General features: G+C 37.6%; 1 protein-coding gene across 1 annotated transcript in view; it reads left to right on the top strand.

The window, feature by feature from the left end:
* Positions 1-9,386, top strand: part of LOC309408336 (connector enhancer of kinase suppressor of ras 2-like) — a gene marked incomplete at both ends in the record, with an annotated part of 202,104 nt that extends 192,718 nt beyond the window's left edge. The window contains 5 exons of the mRNA XM_082004142.1: positions 5,365-5,435; positions 6,203-6,303; positions 7,753-8,260; positions 8,593-8,792; positions 9,171-9,386. Coding sequence (XP_081860268.1) covers positions 5,365-5,435; positions 6,203-6,303; positions 7,753-8,260; positions 8,593-8,792; positions 9,171-9,386 — 1,096 coding nt within the window. The remainder of the gene's footprint in view (positions 1-5,364; positions 5,436-6,202; positions 6,304-7,752; positions 8,261-8,592; positions 8,793-9,170) is intronic.
* Positions 9,387-14,651: the final 5,265 nt, after the last annotated feature.

The following is a 14,651-nucleotide window of genomic DNA, read 5'->3' as shown; positions in this document are numbered from 1 at the left end:
CTTTATTCTGTTAAATGGATATGTTACCTGTAAAACCTTAGAAAATAGTCAAAACAATGTACCTGAGGAACCAAAATGGGAAAGGTATTGATTTTTCAGGTGTCCAGTAAGAAAGACTGGTCAGGAAGAAGCCAGCATAAATGAGTTTAAAAATATAGTTCTGTATTGCAAAGAATTTTACAGTGAATTCTGGAATCAAATTATCCCACTGATATAAAAAGCTATAATATAAAGGCTTTAATCAGAAATTAAATATAAATGGCACTGAATAAATTCTATGTATTAAATAAATGGTTCAAGGGAATCTATATTTTAACAGACTTAAAGATAACTTGATTAAGTCAAATTTAACTTCTACTTTAGTTCTGGTTTTTCCTTTTAACCAAATAATCTCAAGTGTTGATGCAGTCTCAAAAGCAGAGACAGATACATTCCTGCACTGAACCATTTATAATACAAACCTGAGATGACATACATGTGCAAGTATTAATTGATTAAAAGAGGCAAGAAAGGTAGGAAATATAACTATTTCTATCCTTTAATTATTGTATTAATTATTTCTGTCCTTTAATGCATTGGTATTTCATTGGTTTCATTTTTAAGGGAACATTTAACAGAAGGAAATAGTGAAAGTGGATAGACTCTCTCTTGAATTTACACCTATTCAGAATATATCCTTTATTTTTTCACTTGAATTAAATAGTTTGTTCTATATATCAGCCATCTTGTTCTATGTATCAGCCACAGAAACTCACTACTTCCTGACCTGTTCTCCATGGATTTATGGAACGGTTTTAACTATAACGCTAAAAATAACAGACTTGCATCTCTTTTTTTAAAAAATGGTTACCTTCTTGCCTTTGGTTTTTATTCTCCTACACTAAACATAACCGTTCTCTCAAATTTATTATAACTTGAGATTGTCCAACTTGTTTTGGTTTTTTTACTTGTGCTATTTTGCTCTGGACCGTAGAAAGGAATAGCCAAGTGTGATGCTGCTATGAAAATTACCATTGCCTTCAATCCCAGAACCTCACACTGACTTCGAACTGGCTCATCGCCAGACTCGGCAGGAGTAAATTATAACAGTCAGTAGGCACAAACTTACTGCATTTGTACAATGGGTAATGGCATGTTCTTGTTTTTAATATAGTGAGTTAGGACAGTGAAGCTATATGAAATTGTTTCCTTGGTTGTTTGGTCCGCTTTAACATTTTCCAGTGGTTTTATTAAATGATTAGTAAGAGAGTGTGCTCCTGACTCCTGACAAGGAGCATTTCAAGCATGACTCACTCTTCAGTATCAAGTTTTGATTATTGTCACAGCTACTTAGTTCATCGCTGCCCTCAGTGCCTTTGTAATCATCACTTTCTAGGCCTGGGGATAGAATCAGACTCTCAGAAGAGGCCCTGGGCTGGTACTAACCAGAATTATCTCAGTAAATTTAACTTAACTTCCTACCATGCAACTCTATTTTATCCCAAAGCAATGCCAACAGCGCCTGTTTGTAATCAACAGAATTAATAAAAGCCAAGTCTGATTTATTTAGAATTTAAACCACTAAGACAATGTACAAAACTTACTTATGTATTTAGAAGACTTTACTTGAGGCTTACCTTTCCCTGCGTTTGGTTCACTAAGGTACAGGCAATAAAAAATAACTAATACACTTCCTGGGCCCTGGTAAGTCGTTATGATGGACCCCAGTAAGATAGATACTATATCTTATGGCGATGTTGTACAATATTGAAGGTACAATGTTGTAGCAAAGTATCCCTGGATATTTAGTATGGCTCCATGTCATCACAACTAATTTCTATCTAGAATGCAAACCCTCTGGTTTGTTGAGTGGCCTAGACTCAAAGTTAGTGGAATGTACTCTTTAAGATGTTTAATTATCAAAAGAAAAGGATTGTTGAAATTATCGAAGAAAAAGGTAGGGTTTTGAGGGGGAAGAGGAGACCAGCTTTCTGCCTCAGGAGGCCAAAATGTAGAGAGATGTACATGCAAGATTGCTATGCATGTACCTGCCAGAATATCACATGTCTTTTTGTGATCACATGAAATTCAAAGAGCTATTAGGGGTACAGCTATATAAACCAAATTTGACAAACAATCTCCTGCTGTTTTTCTCACTATAGCTGCTTGTCAGGTGTAGCATAGAGTCTGGCATTGCATGCCCTCCAACTAAACATGCAGTCACCTACCCCGTAGAGAGTCCAATTCCGACACATACTCCTGTTGCCTTCCTGAAACCCGGTATTTGCCTACAAGACATTCAACGCAGAGTTCAGAACCAAACGGCTGAGTTCCCAAGCTTTCCGCAGAGGACTTTTTACAACCTTGACTGCCTGTTTTCTTAAAAATGAAAATGATTTGCTCATCAAGCAAATTCATCAAGTTTACACAGCATTCCTTTTGAACTGAGTTTGCATTTCCTTGAAAAAAAAATGTTAACTGTAAGAAAAGGATCTGTAATCTCAGTACTTCTATAACTCCTGATTAACCTCAAAAACATTCACCCACGCTTTTTTTAAAAAACACAAAACCTAAAATTGAGATTCTTTTTCTTTTATCAGAAGAGATTTTATCATTGTAAGCCACTGAATGTCATCAGATAACCCTTTTTGTTGTCTTGACAGAGAGCTAACTCTAAATTGTGGTAAATGAGGTAAGAAAGTACTTGTAACTATAGCTGGGAATCTTCTTGCTCTCTGGAAGAGAAAAATCTGAGCAATCATACCAAAGGAAGATTGCCTTCTGCTAACTCCAGATTTGATATTGAGGCCCTATGAGTAAAGCCGATACTCTGTGTACGCTAAGAACATCCGCGTTCTCTTGAAGGTTAATACTAACACTTTGACTGTTGTCTATATATGCTTCCAAGATTTGAAACCCTCAAATTAACAACGAGCAACAAGATAAATTTGGCAAGAAATTTAAGACAATATCAATTTCCATGCACTGACCAACAAAATGGCTGAGTCTGTTTTAACTTTGAAAATGGTAATGAGTCCTAATTTATTATTGGTGCTTAAGCAGAACCTTAGTTGAAGTCGCTGAGGCATTCTGCTTAATTGCCAAAGGCATATGGTAAAGTATGACTAAAACTATTTTGCTCCAATGCTAATGAGTTTAGAAATTCGGGAACAACTGTTGAAAAAATAGTGAATACAAATGCTTAATAATGAGCAAGGGTATGATGTCATTTCAATTACTGCACTAAAGTATATGCCTTTCGAGAGAAGCAAATGCCAAGTGATCAGCATGCCATTTGTTGAATGAAATCATGCTGGTGAGTGCTGTAGAAAATAAGCTTTTCTGTGAACCTGTTAATCCATTTGCATTTTACTTCCTTCGTGATAAAGATGAGTTATGGACATGTTGATACAAACAACATCTCTTTAAGCAGTCCAAACTCTGCAGCTGATATTTGTGAACACTAATCATCACTTCCATTTTTATTTCCAATTTGCTCACTTCTGTTTTCATATTGAAAGGCAAAGCAATATTATCGTACAATTCTTTATATTTTCATAGTTTTGCAAGTGAATTAAACCCTATAACAATTCCCTGTGAGTAAGAAGTAAATGCTGTTGTCCCCTTTGGATACTTATGAAAGTCATAAGATACGGGGAACAATTTGCTGAAGGCCATACAATGAGTCAGTGTTATATCTAATATTACAGATTAAGATCATTGCTCTGAGCAACTGCAGAGCGTTGCTTAGACCAGGAGATCAATACATGCTGAACTGTATGCTATTTTTAGTGGAGGGTTCACTCTTCCTTCATTTTCTGCCTCCTTGCTGTGTATACCAACTTCCATATACTATGCTATTAGACCAATAATACGTTCACGTATGTCCTTAGAAGCTTTTTTCTCTATTCTAGTACAAGTGGGAAAGAATTACACTGAATAGTTTTCTTGTTCTAATCTGCAAAAACCTTGTCCTTATGATTTAGTGTGCATTGTTTACTAATGGCTGTCTTGAAGTCTTTGAAAAATGTTTTTGTTATGATATGATTCATTAACCAAGAACATAATTATTAACGAATGTTATGTTGCAATGTTAAAAAAGAAAAAAGAACTGCTTCTGGAAAACACTTATGTGCAATATACTGGGAAATTAATGACATAGTAAATAATTCAGTCACTGAGTAAGGGAATACTTAAGAATACATCCCAGCCATTACTGATGTCTATTAATAGTGCTTTTTTTCTTCAGTTATATTTCCTGGGTTTTTTCTTCAGTTATGTTCTTTATTTTCCATTTGCTGAACATTAGGAAGTACCTTTCCCGTCCGTGTTAATTTCCTTTTCCCCATCTTTCAATTATATATTGTATAAACACCCAGTAACCTTATATACAGAAAATTCTAAAGTTATTTCCCCAAAAATAAATTATAATATTTTCCTGATGGAACAAAGAACCCTATTTTTCATCAAACTAATTAATTTTGGGACAAAGAAAGAAACCAGAACATCCAATGTGAAACGCAGATATTGAAGTACTTTCAATTCACCAGGTCTTGTTTTAGAAACCTAAGATTCTGTGTTAAAAAAAAAAAAAAAAATCAAAGGAAAACAGTGTTGATATCACAGCTCAACAAACCTAAACATTTGTTTCACTGGTGTCATGAACCCAGATTAGCAAATAACCAGTGGAATACTGTCATAGTCTCTCCTAGCTTTCTGAGTATGCAAATTTAATACAATTTATTTCCTAATACAGGTTTTCATACAATTATTCTCATAATTCCACTTAATTTTATAGTATTTTGGCAATTCAAGCAAGTTCTTGAAATTAATAGAAGTAGCAATCAGAACAGATGCATTACACCCCTTTACAGACTGTCTCTGGAAACCATTCCTCACAAATAGTTTGCAGATGCCCCTTAGAGAGGATTTGATTCTGCTTAGGGTGGAGACACAGGTGGATGTTCTCTGTTCTACACAGACTATTTTAAAATTTTCATTTAGTCATTGCTAAAGCTATCATATTAGTATGCATGCTTCACATTTTCTTTATGACGTAAAGATTGATGTCATGATTCTTCAGTTTTCTAGGCAGCAGAATAAAAGGCAATGAGTCTGATACTCCACTAGGCAAACATGCTCCAGCAGATGTGGAGTCCAGAAGCACATCTGCATTGTACATGAACTGGAACACCCTTCACATACTTAAAATTAGTAACCACTGAACAGTTCTGAATCATGATTTTAACAACCTGAACAGTGTTCAGGTTTTGGACTAAGCATTATCTCTGACTTTTCCAAATGTTAAGAATGTGTATGCCCTCAGATATACACTAGATGTTCCTTTTAAGTATCTCTCTTCCTCGTTTGTTACCGTTCTATTAGATGGATGAATCGTTTGGGTCTCGCCGCAATTGGTTACACACCTGATGACAAGGATATTCATCCAGATGAAGGTAATGCTTCAGAGATTATAATTAGGAGAAGAGAGCAGAGAGTACGTATCTGTTCATTATTTAAACAAAGTTGGAGATGTCGTAACTGACTTCTTTACTAATATATGTGCCATTTCTTTTAAAATATCAATTTTCATAAAAATCTATATCCTTGAAGGACTATATTTATTGGTGCCATCACCAAAGGCAATAAAATCCTGAGTAATAATTTTAAGAAATATTTAAAACTAAGCGATAAAGAGAGTGCAAGGTTCAGGGCGAGGTATGATCTCCCAGATCACAGCCATCGGGTATGCTCATCACCCTAGAACAAGTGAAGACGTTACAAACACAGGTCAATATGTGCTTTAGAACCGTTTCTGCATCATCTGAGCTCCAGCGCCAGGCTTGCCTTTTTCACCACTACCCGTGGTGGAACTTGTTATGCTAACGTAATTAAATGGAATGTTGAGACTCAGCTCTACCTTGGCATCTAGAATGAAATTTCTCTTTGAAAGTCCATGAGCAGAACCTGGTTTTTATGTACAGTGGGAGTTAGGTGCCTAACCTGCTTTCTGTAACGCTATCCCAAAATATTTGAAGGTTCTTCCACGTATCTGTGTATCTTTGATACCAGACATTCTCACAAGTCTGTTCCTTGGTGACTGCCAAGACACCTAGGTGACTGTGAAATGTTTACCTTTGTGTGCTACTGATATTTTGAAAATGTGGGACCGGCTTTCGTGTGGAAAAGCTCATGAGTGAAACCCGGAATGCTTTGTTAGCAGATTACTGGAGCGAAAGCGACCAGGACGACACCGATGGCTCTTTAACCTTGAAGCAGGAAGGCTCTTCAACACTGTGTGACACCTATCATCGAACGCCCTCAGTGAGTTACAAGTATTGCATTTGACATTAGGTCACCAAAAAAATGTCTGCCTTGGGTTGCATTTTCCTTGTTTTGGAATATTTAATTACCATAAAGGCAAAACAAAGACGGATCTCATTGTAAGAATGAAATTACTGCTGTTCCCCGTGAGCTAAGACCTGAGTGTTTCCACAAGAAGTCAATCACAAAGGAAGAAGAGGCAAATGTCTCCTTACACAGATATGTCACCGGACTGTAAATATGACATTTTTTGTAGGATTTGGGAGATTACACCTAATAAAATGAACAGAATATTCAAATGTTGACTTTACCGCGGAATATGAAAAGAATGGGGTGGATGGGATAGTTTGTATTAACTGAGACTGTTTTTCAAGTAGGAATATTGGATACTGGATGCTAGAGATTAAGATCAGATCACATTCACACAGTAATCATGTTTTAGTACAAACACTTTTTTTAAGAACATATCTTTAGCGGCAATGTTTTGTTTACAGTATGGAGCATCATCTATGATACCATAGTAGTGACAGTATTTTCTGTTAGTGTCGTCAGATGTTAAGTAGCTGATAAAAGTACTTCTAATATATTTTGTACAGACAGGTTTTGATAACTCAGGAAAAAAAACATTTTCTATATAAACAGGCTCTAGTAGCAAATAAGAACATTTCTATTACACGGAGCTTAGGCTGTGATAATTATTCTATGTTTCTAAGCGCAGATAGGACTGTTCTCTATTTTTCTTTCAGATTTTTCTTCAGCGTGAATGACACGGTCCTCACACAGCCAGAACCAAAGAAAGAGTGACTGAGACAACAGCATCACATGGGTGAAGTTCAGACTGATTTTCACCCATGTGATGCTGTTTTATCAACTGGGATACAGGTTAAGCCCCTCCCTTTCTGTTTTTCCACTTTTTTTGCCTTTCTCTTTGTTTTTGAATTAAAATTATATACAGACCCAGCAGAATTAACTAAAATAACTTGAGAAGTTCAGCAGTCCCCCAAAATTCAAAAATCCTCCTGGGTGCTGAAGTTTGGTTGGTGTTTTTTTTTCTGTTTGGCTGGATACTTATCCCCTAAAAAAAGAAAGGAAATCCAATTATGGTTTCTTTTGGGGGCTTTCATGTCTTCACAGCACGCTGCTGGACTGAGTAAACTGGACAGGTCTTCAGGAAACCTGTACCAGTATTATCCTGTTCTTTCCAGCAGGAGTTGCTCATGGGCAGAGAATGTGCAAAACAAGAATAGGGAGTGGTTAAAACATAGCACTTGCATAAAAGATCTCACTGCTAGTTATGTTCTGTTTACAGGGGTTCATATTATGACATATCAAAACACACACATCAGTCCATTTTATTACTATATATCATATAATGTTCTATGCAATAGTCATTTTCTTGGATCTGTTCAAAACGTTGTCTTATAGTCAGATACTTTTGTATCTTTTCAGGTGAATTCTTCAAGTCCATTCCCTGAAGCCAAACACGGTCGACACTTTTCAAGTGAATCAACATATTCCCATTCTTCTGCCGAGGATTCTCGACAGGATGTAGCAGGAAGCACACACTCATCAGGATGCAGACCTCCCTACCGAGAAAGACGCTCATGGCAGGATCTGATAGAGACTCCATTAACCAGTTCAGGGCTCCATTTTCTTCAGACTGTTCCTCCTGATGCAGAGTACTTGAGTGGCCGGTCTGGAATGTCACCAGACAAACGAAGACAAGCAACGCTACCAGTACAAAGACGTCATAATTATGAGCAGGATGGGCCTTTCCCTTTGGTGGAATGTCAGAGGGGACATAGCTCTCATAGCAGGCCACAGAAGCAACGTAGTCAAAGCCTTCCACGAAACAGAGATGTCAGGGGTAAGGGACGTGTAAAGTCCATAGAAGGAACAGATGACAAGCTAGAAGAGAAAGCTCCTATTAGAAGGCATAATAGCTTCTGCGCAGAAGGTAAGCTGTTGGAGGTGTTCTGATCCTCTTTACTGCCATCGAAAGCCAGAGCAATATTGCTGTTATTCTCAGCAAGGTTTTTGTGGTCAAATTGTTATGTGTTGGCAAATTCATCAGTCGCTACACTGGAGTTTTAACTTAAAATGCTCGGATGTAGTGCTAATAGAGCTCTGGGGCCAGTCAAAATGTTCTTGTTTTATCAAAATGAAAATTGGAAGGCTGTGTTAGACAGTTTTTTTATACATGAATTTGCATTATAACTCGCTGGTTTAAGACGCTTCAGTCTGAATTATTTGATTTGTTGTTAGGTTTCTTTATCTATTTTCTTTCAGAAAACATAAAAGAAATTGGAGAAAATACAGATGGTCTGCAAGAGCTATACAAATCTCTTGAACAAGCTAGTTTGTCAGCTTTTGGAGAGCAGCGTCCTTCCACCAAGCAGGAGTTCCGCAAGTCTTTTGTAAAACGATGTAATGATCCAGTTATCAATGAAAAGCTTCACCACATCAGAGTTCTCAAGAGCACTTTAAAAGTAAGGCTTTATCATTAATCTTGTGTACAAGCAACATAAACTAGTAAAAGTATAATCTCTTAATGTTTTCTATGGATGAGTAGCTTTAGAATTAAGTTCCAAAGAAACTAAAAATACTTGAAAACAAACATGTTCCAGCTTAAGGGGAAAAAAAACATTTTGGCACTCTTTATAGGCATATTGCAGAAAGTGCCAAGGATTGAGTTGTCAAACAGTTTAAGCTGTAATAGTTCCTGAATATAGGTAAAAGATTCAAGTGTCCATAGTAGTTTCCCTAGCACTTTGCTTTAAAATGAAAGAAGAAATAAAGTGATGAAATACAAAATGTGGCACAAATTTCATTTTGACCTGTTACTGTGTTTTTCTGGAATTTGATAGGCAAAGGAAGGGGACCTCACAGTTATCAACAGCCTTCTGGATGATCCCAATTTAACATCAAAGAAGTTTAAAGATTGGAAACTAAAGAACTATGAGTTTTTCCTGGACATTTGTGAGTACAGTCCTGCTCTGAAATCTGAAAACGGAGCCTCTGAACTTGCAAGCTCAGTGCCAATGCTGACACATACACACTCATTCATTGAAACTCACGTGTGACAGGACTCATATCCTGAATAATTGCTGGGTGCCACGAAAAATGGAGTAAGACAAACACTGTAATATTTATTGATAACGTACTCAGCAGTACTGTAAATAAGTTGGATAAGAGAATAGTGCCACAGGATGCCTACTACATTGCATGATAAGACAGTAATATTCTTTATGAATTTTTTTGTTTGCTGTTATCAACTGACGTCCGTATCAAGCTCTGCATTAGAAAGAAGCAGTGCAGAAGTGTAACTGAAAATAAATTGCAGTATATTTAAAGTACTGTACTAAAACTAAGCTTATAGTATGAGCTTCTACAATCATTTTATATATTTAGATATATATAAAGGCTTATCTATATATATAAAATGTAACATGGTAGTTATCATTTACTCTTAAAAAGCCCTAAAGTTCACATTTTCACACATTTTTTCTTGAGAAAAATATAAAATGAAAACATAAATACATTGGCCACTCTTAGAGATGAACATTTATTTTTGCAACATTTCCAGGTAGTGACCATCTTTGCAAATAAAAGGACAGAGTTATCAAAACGTAAACTCAATCCCTATAGTGTGCCTTAAAATGTACACTGTACATCTAGCAAATAGATCCCAATCTGGCCCTATGGGCATACTGTACATGCCATTTAGATACTGTGTTTGTAACATACTGTGCCTGCCTTTAAAATGAATGAATATAAGCAAGCAGGTATGGCACAGAGGTTAAGGTATGAGTAGAACAATGTTGGTTGTTCACTAATGCTGCAACTTAAACAGATTTTAATATAATTTGAAGTATTTCATGGTGAAAGAACAACATCTGCGCTGAATATGGTACATACTGCAGGTTTTCATAGTTTCTTCACTGTGAATTTAAGTGACACATGACTGTGAGTCACAAAATTCAAAAAAGCTTTGATGCTTCAAGGATGACAATTAAGTTTAAAAAAATCCTGAACTAATCAATTAAATTCTGTAATGGACTGACATCTAGAGCTGCATAAATTATTCAAAATTATTATAATGTCCGGCAATAATTTTTAACCGTTAGTAGTACATTGGGAAGTGGCTGAAGTTCTTCAATACATCATTTGAAAACCAATCTGTATTGATAGGTTTGGGAAGACACACAAGTCACATAGTGTATTTCACTTCCTTGTCTGGATGAGAATGATTTCTAAGAATCAGATTTTGGAGAAAATACTTGTATTCTTAGGGGGCTGGGGGGGAATTACTCTGAATGCTACTGAACATAAATCTCAAACACCCATTCACAATTTTCTTTGACTGTGATTGCTAGAAAGCAATCTGCTAGAAAGCAGAACAAAGGGGATGTGAATACATTTGACATCATTTCACGTAAACGCAGATATTCACTGGTAATTTTTTCAGACGACAAACCTAGTCGTGTCTTGTACATGAAGAACTGTAAAATTCATACAGTTCAATATAATATAGGGAAAAAACCCATTATCTCAATGAGGTCCTAGTGTCCAGAAAGAGATTTAATTATTCGCAAAGCCAGAACCCGGTGAAGTATTCTGCTTGATTAGTTCAGTCTCCACAAAGTAGCTGTGGTGGGCTGACCTCAGCTGGCTGCCAGATGCCCACCAAGACGCACCCGCTCCCCCTCCTCAACAGGACAGGGGGAGAAAACATGATGAAAAAGCACGTGGGTTGAGAGAAAGACAGGGAGATCACCTACCAGTGACTGTCATGGGCAAAACAGACTTGACTTGAGAAAATTAATTTAATTTACTGCCAATTAAAAATACAGTTGCATAGTGAGAAAGACAGACAAAACTGAAAACACCTTTTCCCCACCTCTCCCCTTCTTCCCAGGCTGAATTTCATCCCTTCGTTCCCAGCTTTTCTACCTCCTTCCCCGCTGAGTGGCGCTTGGAGATGGGGGATGGAGGTTGCAGTCAGATCATAACACTTTGTCTGTCTGCTCCTTCCTCACGCTGTTCCCCTGCTGCAGCATGGGTCCCTCCGTGGGGTACAGGCCTTCAGGAATGGACTGCTTCAGCGTGGGTCCCCCATGGGCTGCAGTTTCTGCTAGAAAACCCGCTCCTGCGTGGGCTCTTTTCCACGGGCTGCAGGTTCTCCCGGGAGCCTGCTCCTGAGTGGGCTCTCCACGTGCGGCAGTTCCCTTCAGGAGCCACCGCCTGCTGAGGCGCGGGGCCCTCCTCGAGCTGCAGTGTGGGTATCCGCTCCGGTGGGTCCTCCATGGGCTGCAGGAGGACAACCTGCTTCCTCGTGGTCTTCTCCGCAGGCTGCAGGCGCATCTCTGCTCCAGCACCTGGAGCACCTCCTCCCCTTCCTTCTTCACTGACGTTGATGTGCACAAAGTTGTTTCTCTGACGTTTTTCTCCCCCCTCTCTCTCACAGCTGCTGTGCAGCGTTTTTACCCTTAAGCAAGTTAAGTGTCCAACATGGGCACAGCCCCAGCCTGTTCCGAGAGGCCACCCCTGCACCCCGCGCTATCCAAACCTTGCCGTGTCAAGCCAACGTGGCAGCTGAAGAAACACAATTCAGATTTGGTTTTTACTCTCATTTGCGCTGGCATTTGTTTGAACCACAGAAGATGCAGTCATTAAACAAATAATAGTCTATAACAATGTAAGATATTATTCATAGAGAAGTATTACTGACAGTTGACTTCAGCTCTTTGCATCACACAGGCAATTGAGTCATAGCATCACTGCAACAAATGCGTAACGTTTGGCGAACTTACAACGTGAAGGCGTATTTGGCCTGCTTCAACAAAGAATCAACTCTGTACTCAGGAATCACTGCAGACAGTGTCTCCTTAAATGCACGCATCAGAGCTTAATCATATCTCCGTTGAAGTAAATAGCAAAACTTCAGTGATTTCAGAGAAGCAGGATCACGCTGTTTATGTTTTGCTTGAATATTAAACGTGCACTTCACCCTCTGTCTAAGCACCTGAGGAAATAAAAAAAGATCTGGGAGATAGAGAAAAACAATTTGCCACCACAGGTTTCACCAACATTGGAGTTGCAGTATTCATGCAAAAGATGGAACTAAATTGAAACGTGTTTCCTATGTGAACATTGTAGTTACTGGACAACTGAATAGCAGAAGCATAAATAGAGACAATTTGTCTAGCTTCTCATATCAGATCTCCGAAAGTTACATAGTTCACTATTTTTTAATACTATACTTCATATAATGTGGGAGGAATATTATGCAGTGAAGCAAGCAATGGGATAAATTATAGAAGCCACTTAGATACCAATTCATACTGTATGTCCAAGCAGTGATAGATGGTCACAGAATTGGCTAAATGAATTAAACTTTCTATATTCATTAAGAAATTTAGACATGCCTTTTGTTTCAAACCCAAAAGACGGTTTGTGCTTTCATAATAAAAAGATTATACAATTTTGAAATAGTTTTCAAAAGGGATTTTAAATGCCACTGTGGTGTTACTGAAGACAGAAATGACAATTGTCCACTGAACATATTCAATGACGTCCCTAGTAAACACACTCTTTCTCTTCTAAATGCTACTTAGATACAGCCGAAAATGATGAACATCATTAGGAAGATATATTTCTCAAAAATAATACAAATAGTAAGGAAAATAGACAATCTCAATTTTCATTTCTGAAAGTTAAAAAATATACTTCTGAAATATGGGTAGATGAGCTAAAAAGTTGAGAGATCATACTTTTGCTCAGCTTACCTTTAAAATCTTTCAGTGTCATGAGTTTTGTTCTCTAATTCTCAGAGTCATGAGTCTGTATTCTGCTCTTGGAGAGCAGTTCTCATCAAATATGATTTGCACTGAATAGTCAAGATAAATTATCCGAGAGACTCACAAGGTGAACTGAGATATGCTGGAGAAATTTCCTATAATGCTTTAAGATTAAGTGGGATAAAAGTTTGAAAGATTTATCTAACATTGCTTATGCCTTAGAGCAAGCAAAATCTAATTGTTAAATTAAGCAATATAAGGACTTTATTCTTTCGCAAGCGTCAGCTGGCATTTGAAAGTCATTTCACAAGAATTTTGTCCTACTTCTTGCATGTGTACTCAACTCCATACTACAGCCTTTCCCTCCCCACCACTAGTTTCTTCTTTCTGGATCTAGGTACTAATCTAGCTATAATATAGAAAGTAATGTACAAGGTCACCATAGCACAATTGGAATTTCATCATCTTTGAAATAACTGGAATGCAATGTGCAATACAGATACCGTATCTAAAAATCCACGCACCAAACCCTGCTTACGTATTAGAATATGTAAAATTCTCCTTGACTGAATGGTACTTAAACACCTTGCACAATGCAGCCGAAATCATTGTGGTAGTTTTGATTAGACATTTTTAAATGAGGAAAAAAAACCATTTCTTTGTTGTTGAGTTTATCAAGGGAAATATACAGCACCAGCACAATACATTTATTAACTTACTAGATTTCCTGCATGAATGCTTAGATGAAACTTGGTTCTTAACATACACAGTTACACAAAGAGATTGTTTGGATGTGTTTTATTTATCAGGATCTTATTAAAGTTAGTGTCTTCATTCAGAATTTCGGCGGGTAAAACATCCCTCAGTCAGCAGACTTTGTGACTCCACAAGCTTAGTCTTTTTGCTGCTGGCTGTTTGTTATTGTAAGTGATTTAATGCTCCCCCTAAGTTACTGATTCCCTTCCTTTTTTAATACTACTCTGTGTTCATTGAAATCTCAGATCTTTGAAAACTATATTAGCAGCTATCTCAGCAGCACTGCCTGAGAAAACAGAGACCTTTTCCTTGGTTTCATTAACTTAAGTGAGAACTTTCCTGAGCTTGCTTTAGTTAATACGAACATGAATCAGAGGAGGAGGAGGTTCTCATCAGTGCGTATGTCCACATTCTTTAATACAAATAATGCAGAAGTACCGGGCCCACGCTCGGTGGCAGCACTGGTAGGATTACATTTGCCCTCACAGTCATCAGCCTGCGTTGGATTGTACAGGGCGTCTTTACCCTCCGTAACACAGCAGGTTGCTTCACTTCATTGGCAAAAACCACCCTGCTGTTTCATCAGCTTCTGACTCAGTTCTACTTTCTCAAACGCATCACGAGTGCTGCTTGAACTGTTTTAGCATCATAAGAAAAGACTGATCAATTCCTACTCAAAAGTTTTGGAGGATGAGATTTTTCCACCGTTTCCAAGCAGGGAATTCTGAATATGAGTCAGTTAATATTCAGATCTGGACTGCTGTCTTTTAAGCTAGAAATGTAGCTTAGTTT

This window comes from Phaethon aethereus, assembly GCF_964289735.1.
Source record: "Phaethon aethereus genome assembly, chromosome: 10".
Classification (NCBI taxonomy): domain Eukaryota; kingdom Metazoa; phylum Chordata; class Aves; order Phaethontiformes; family Phaethontidae; genus Phaethon; species Phaethon aethereus.
The sequence above is the reverse complement of the archived record's forward strand: the minus strand, read 5'-3'. Positions and strand labels throughout refer to the sequence as shown.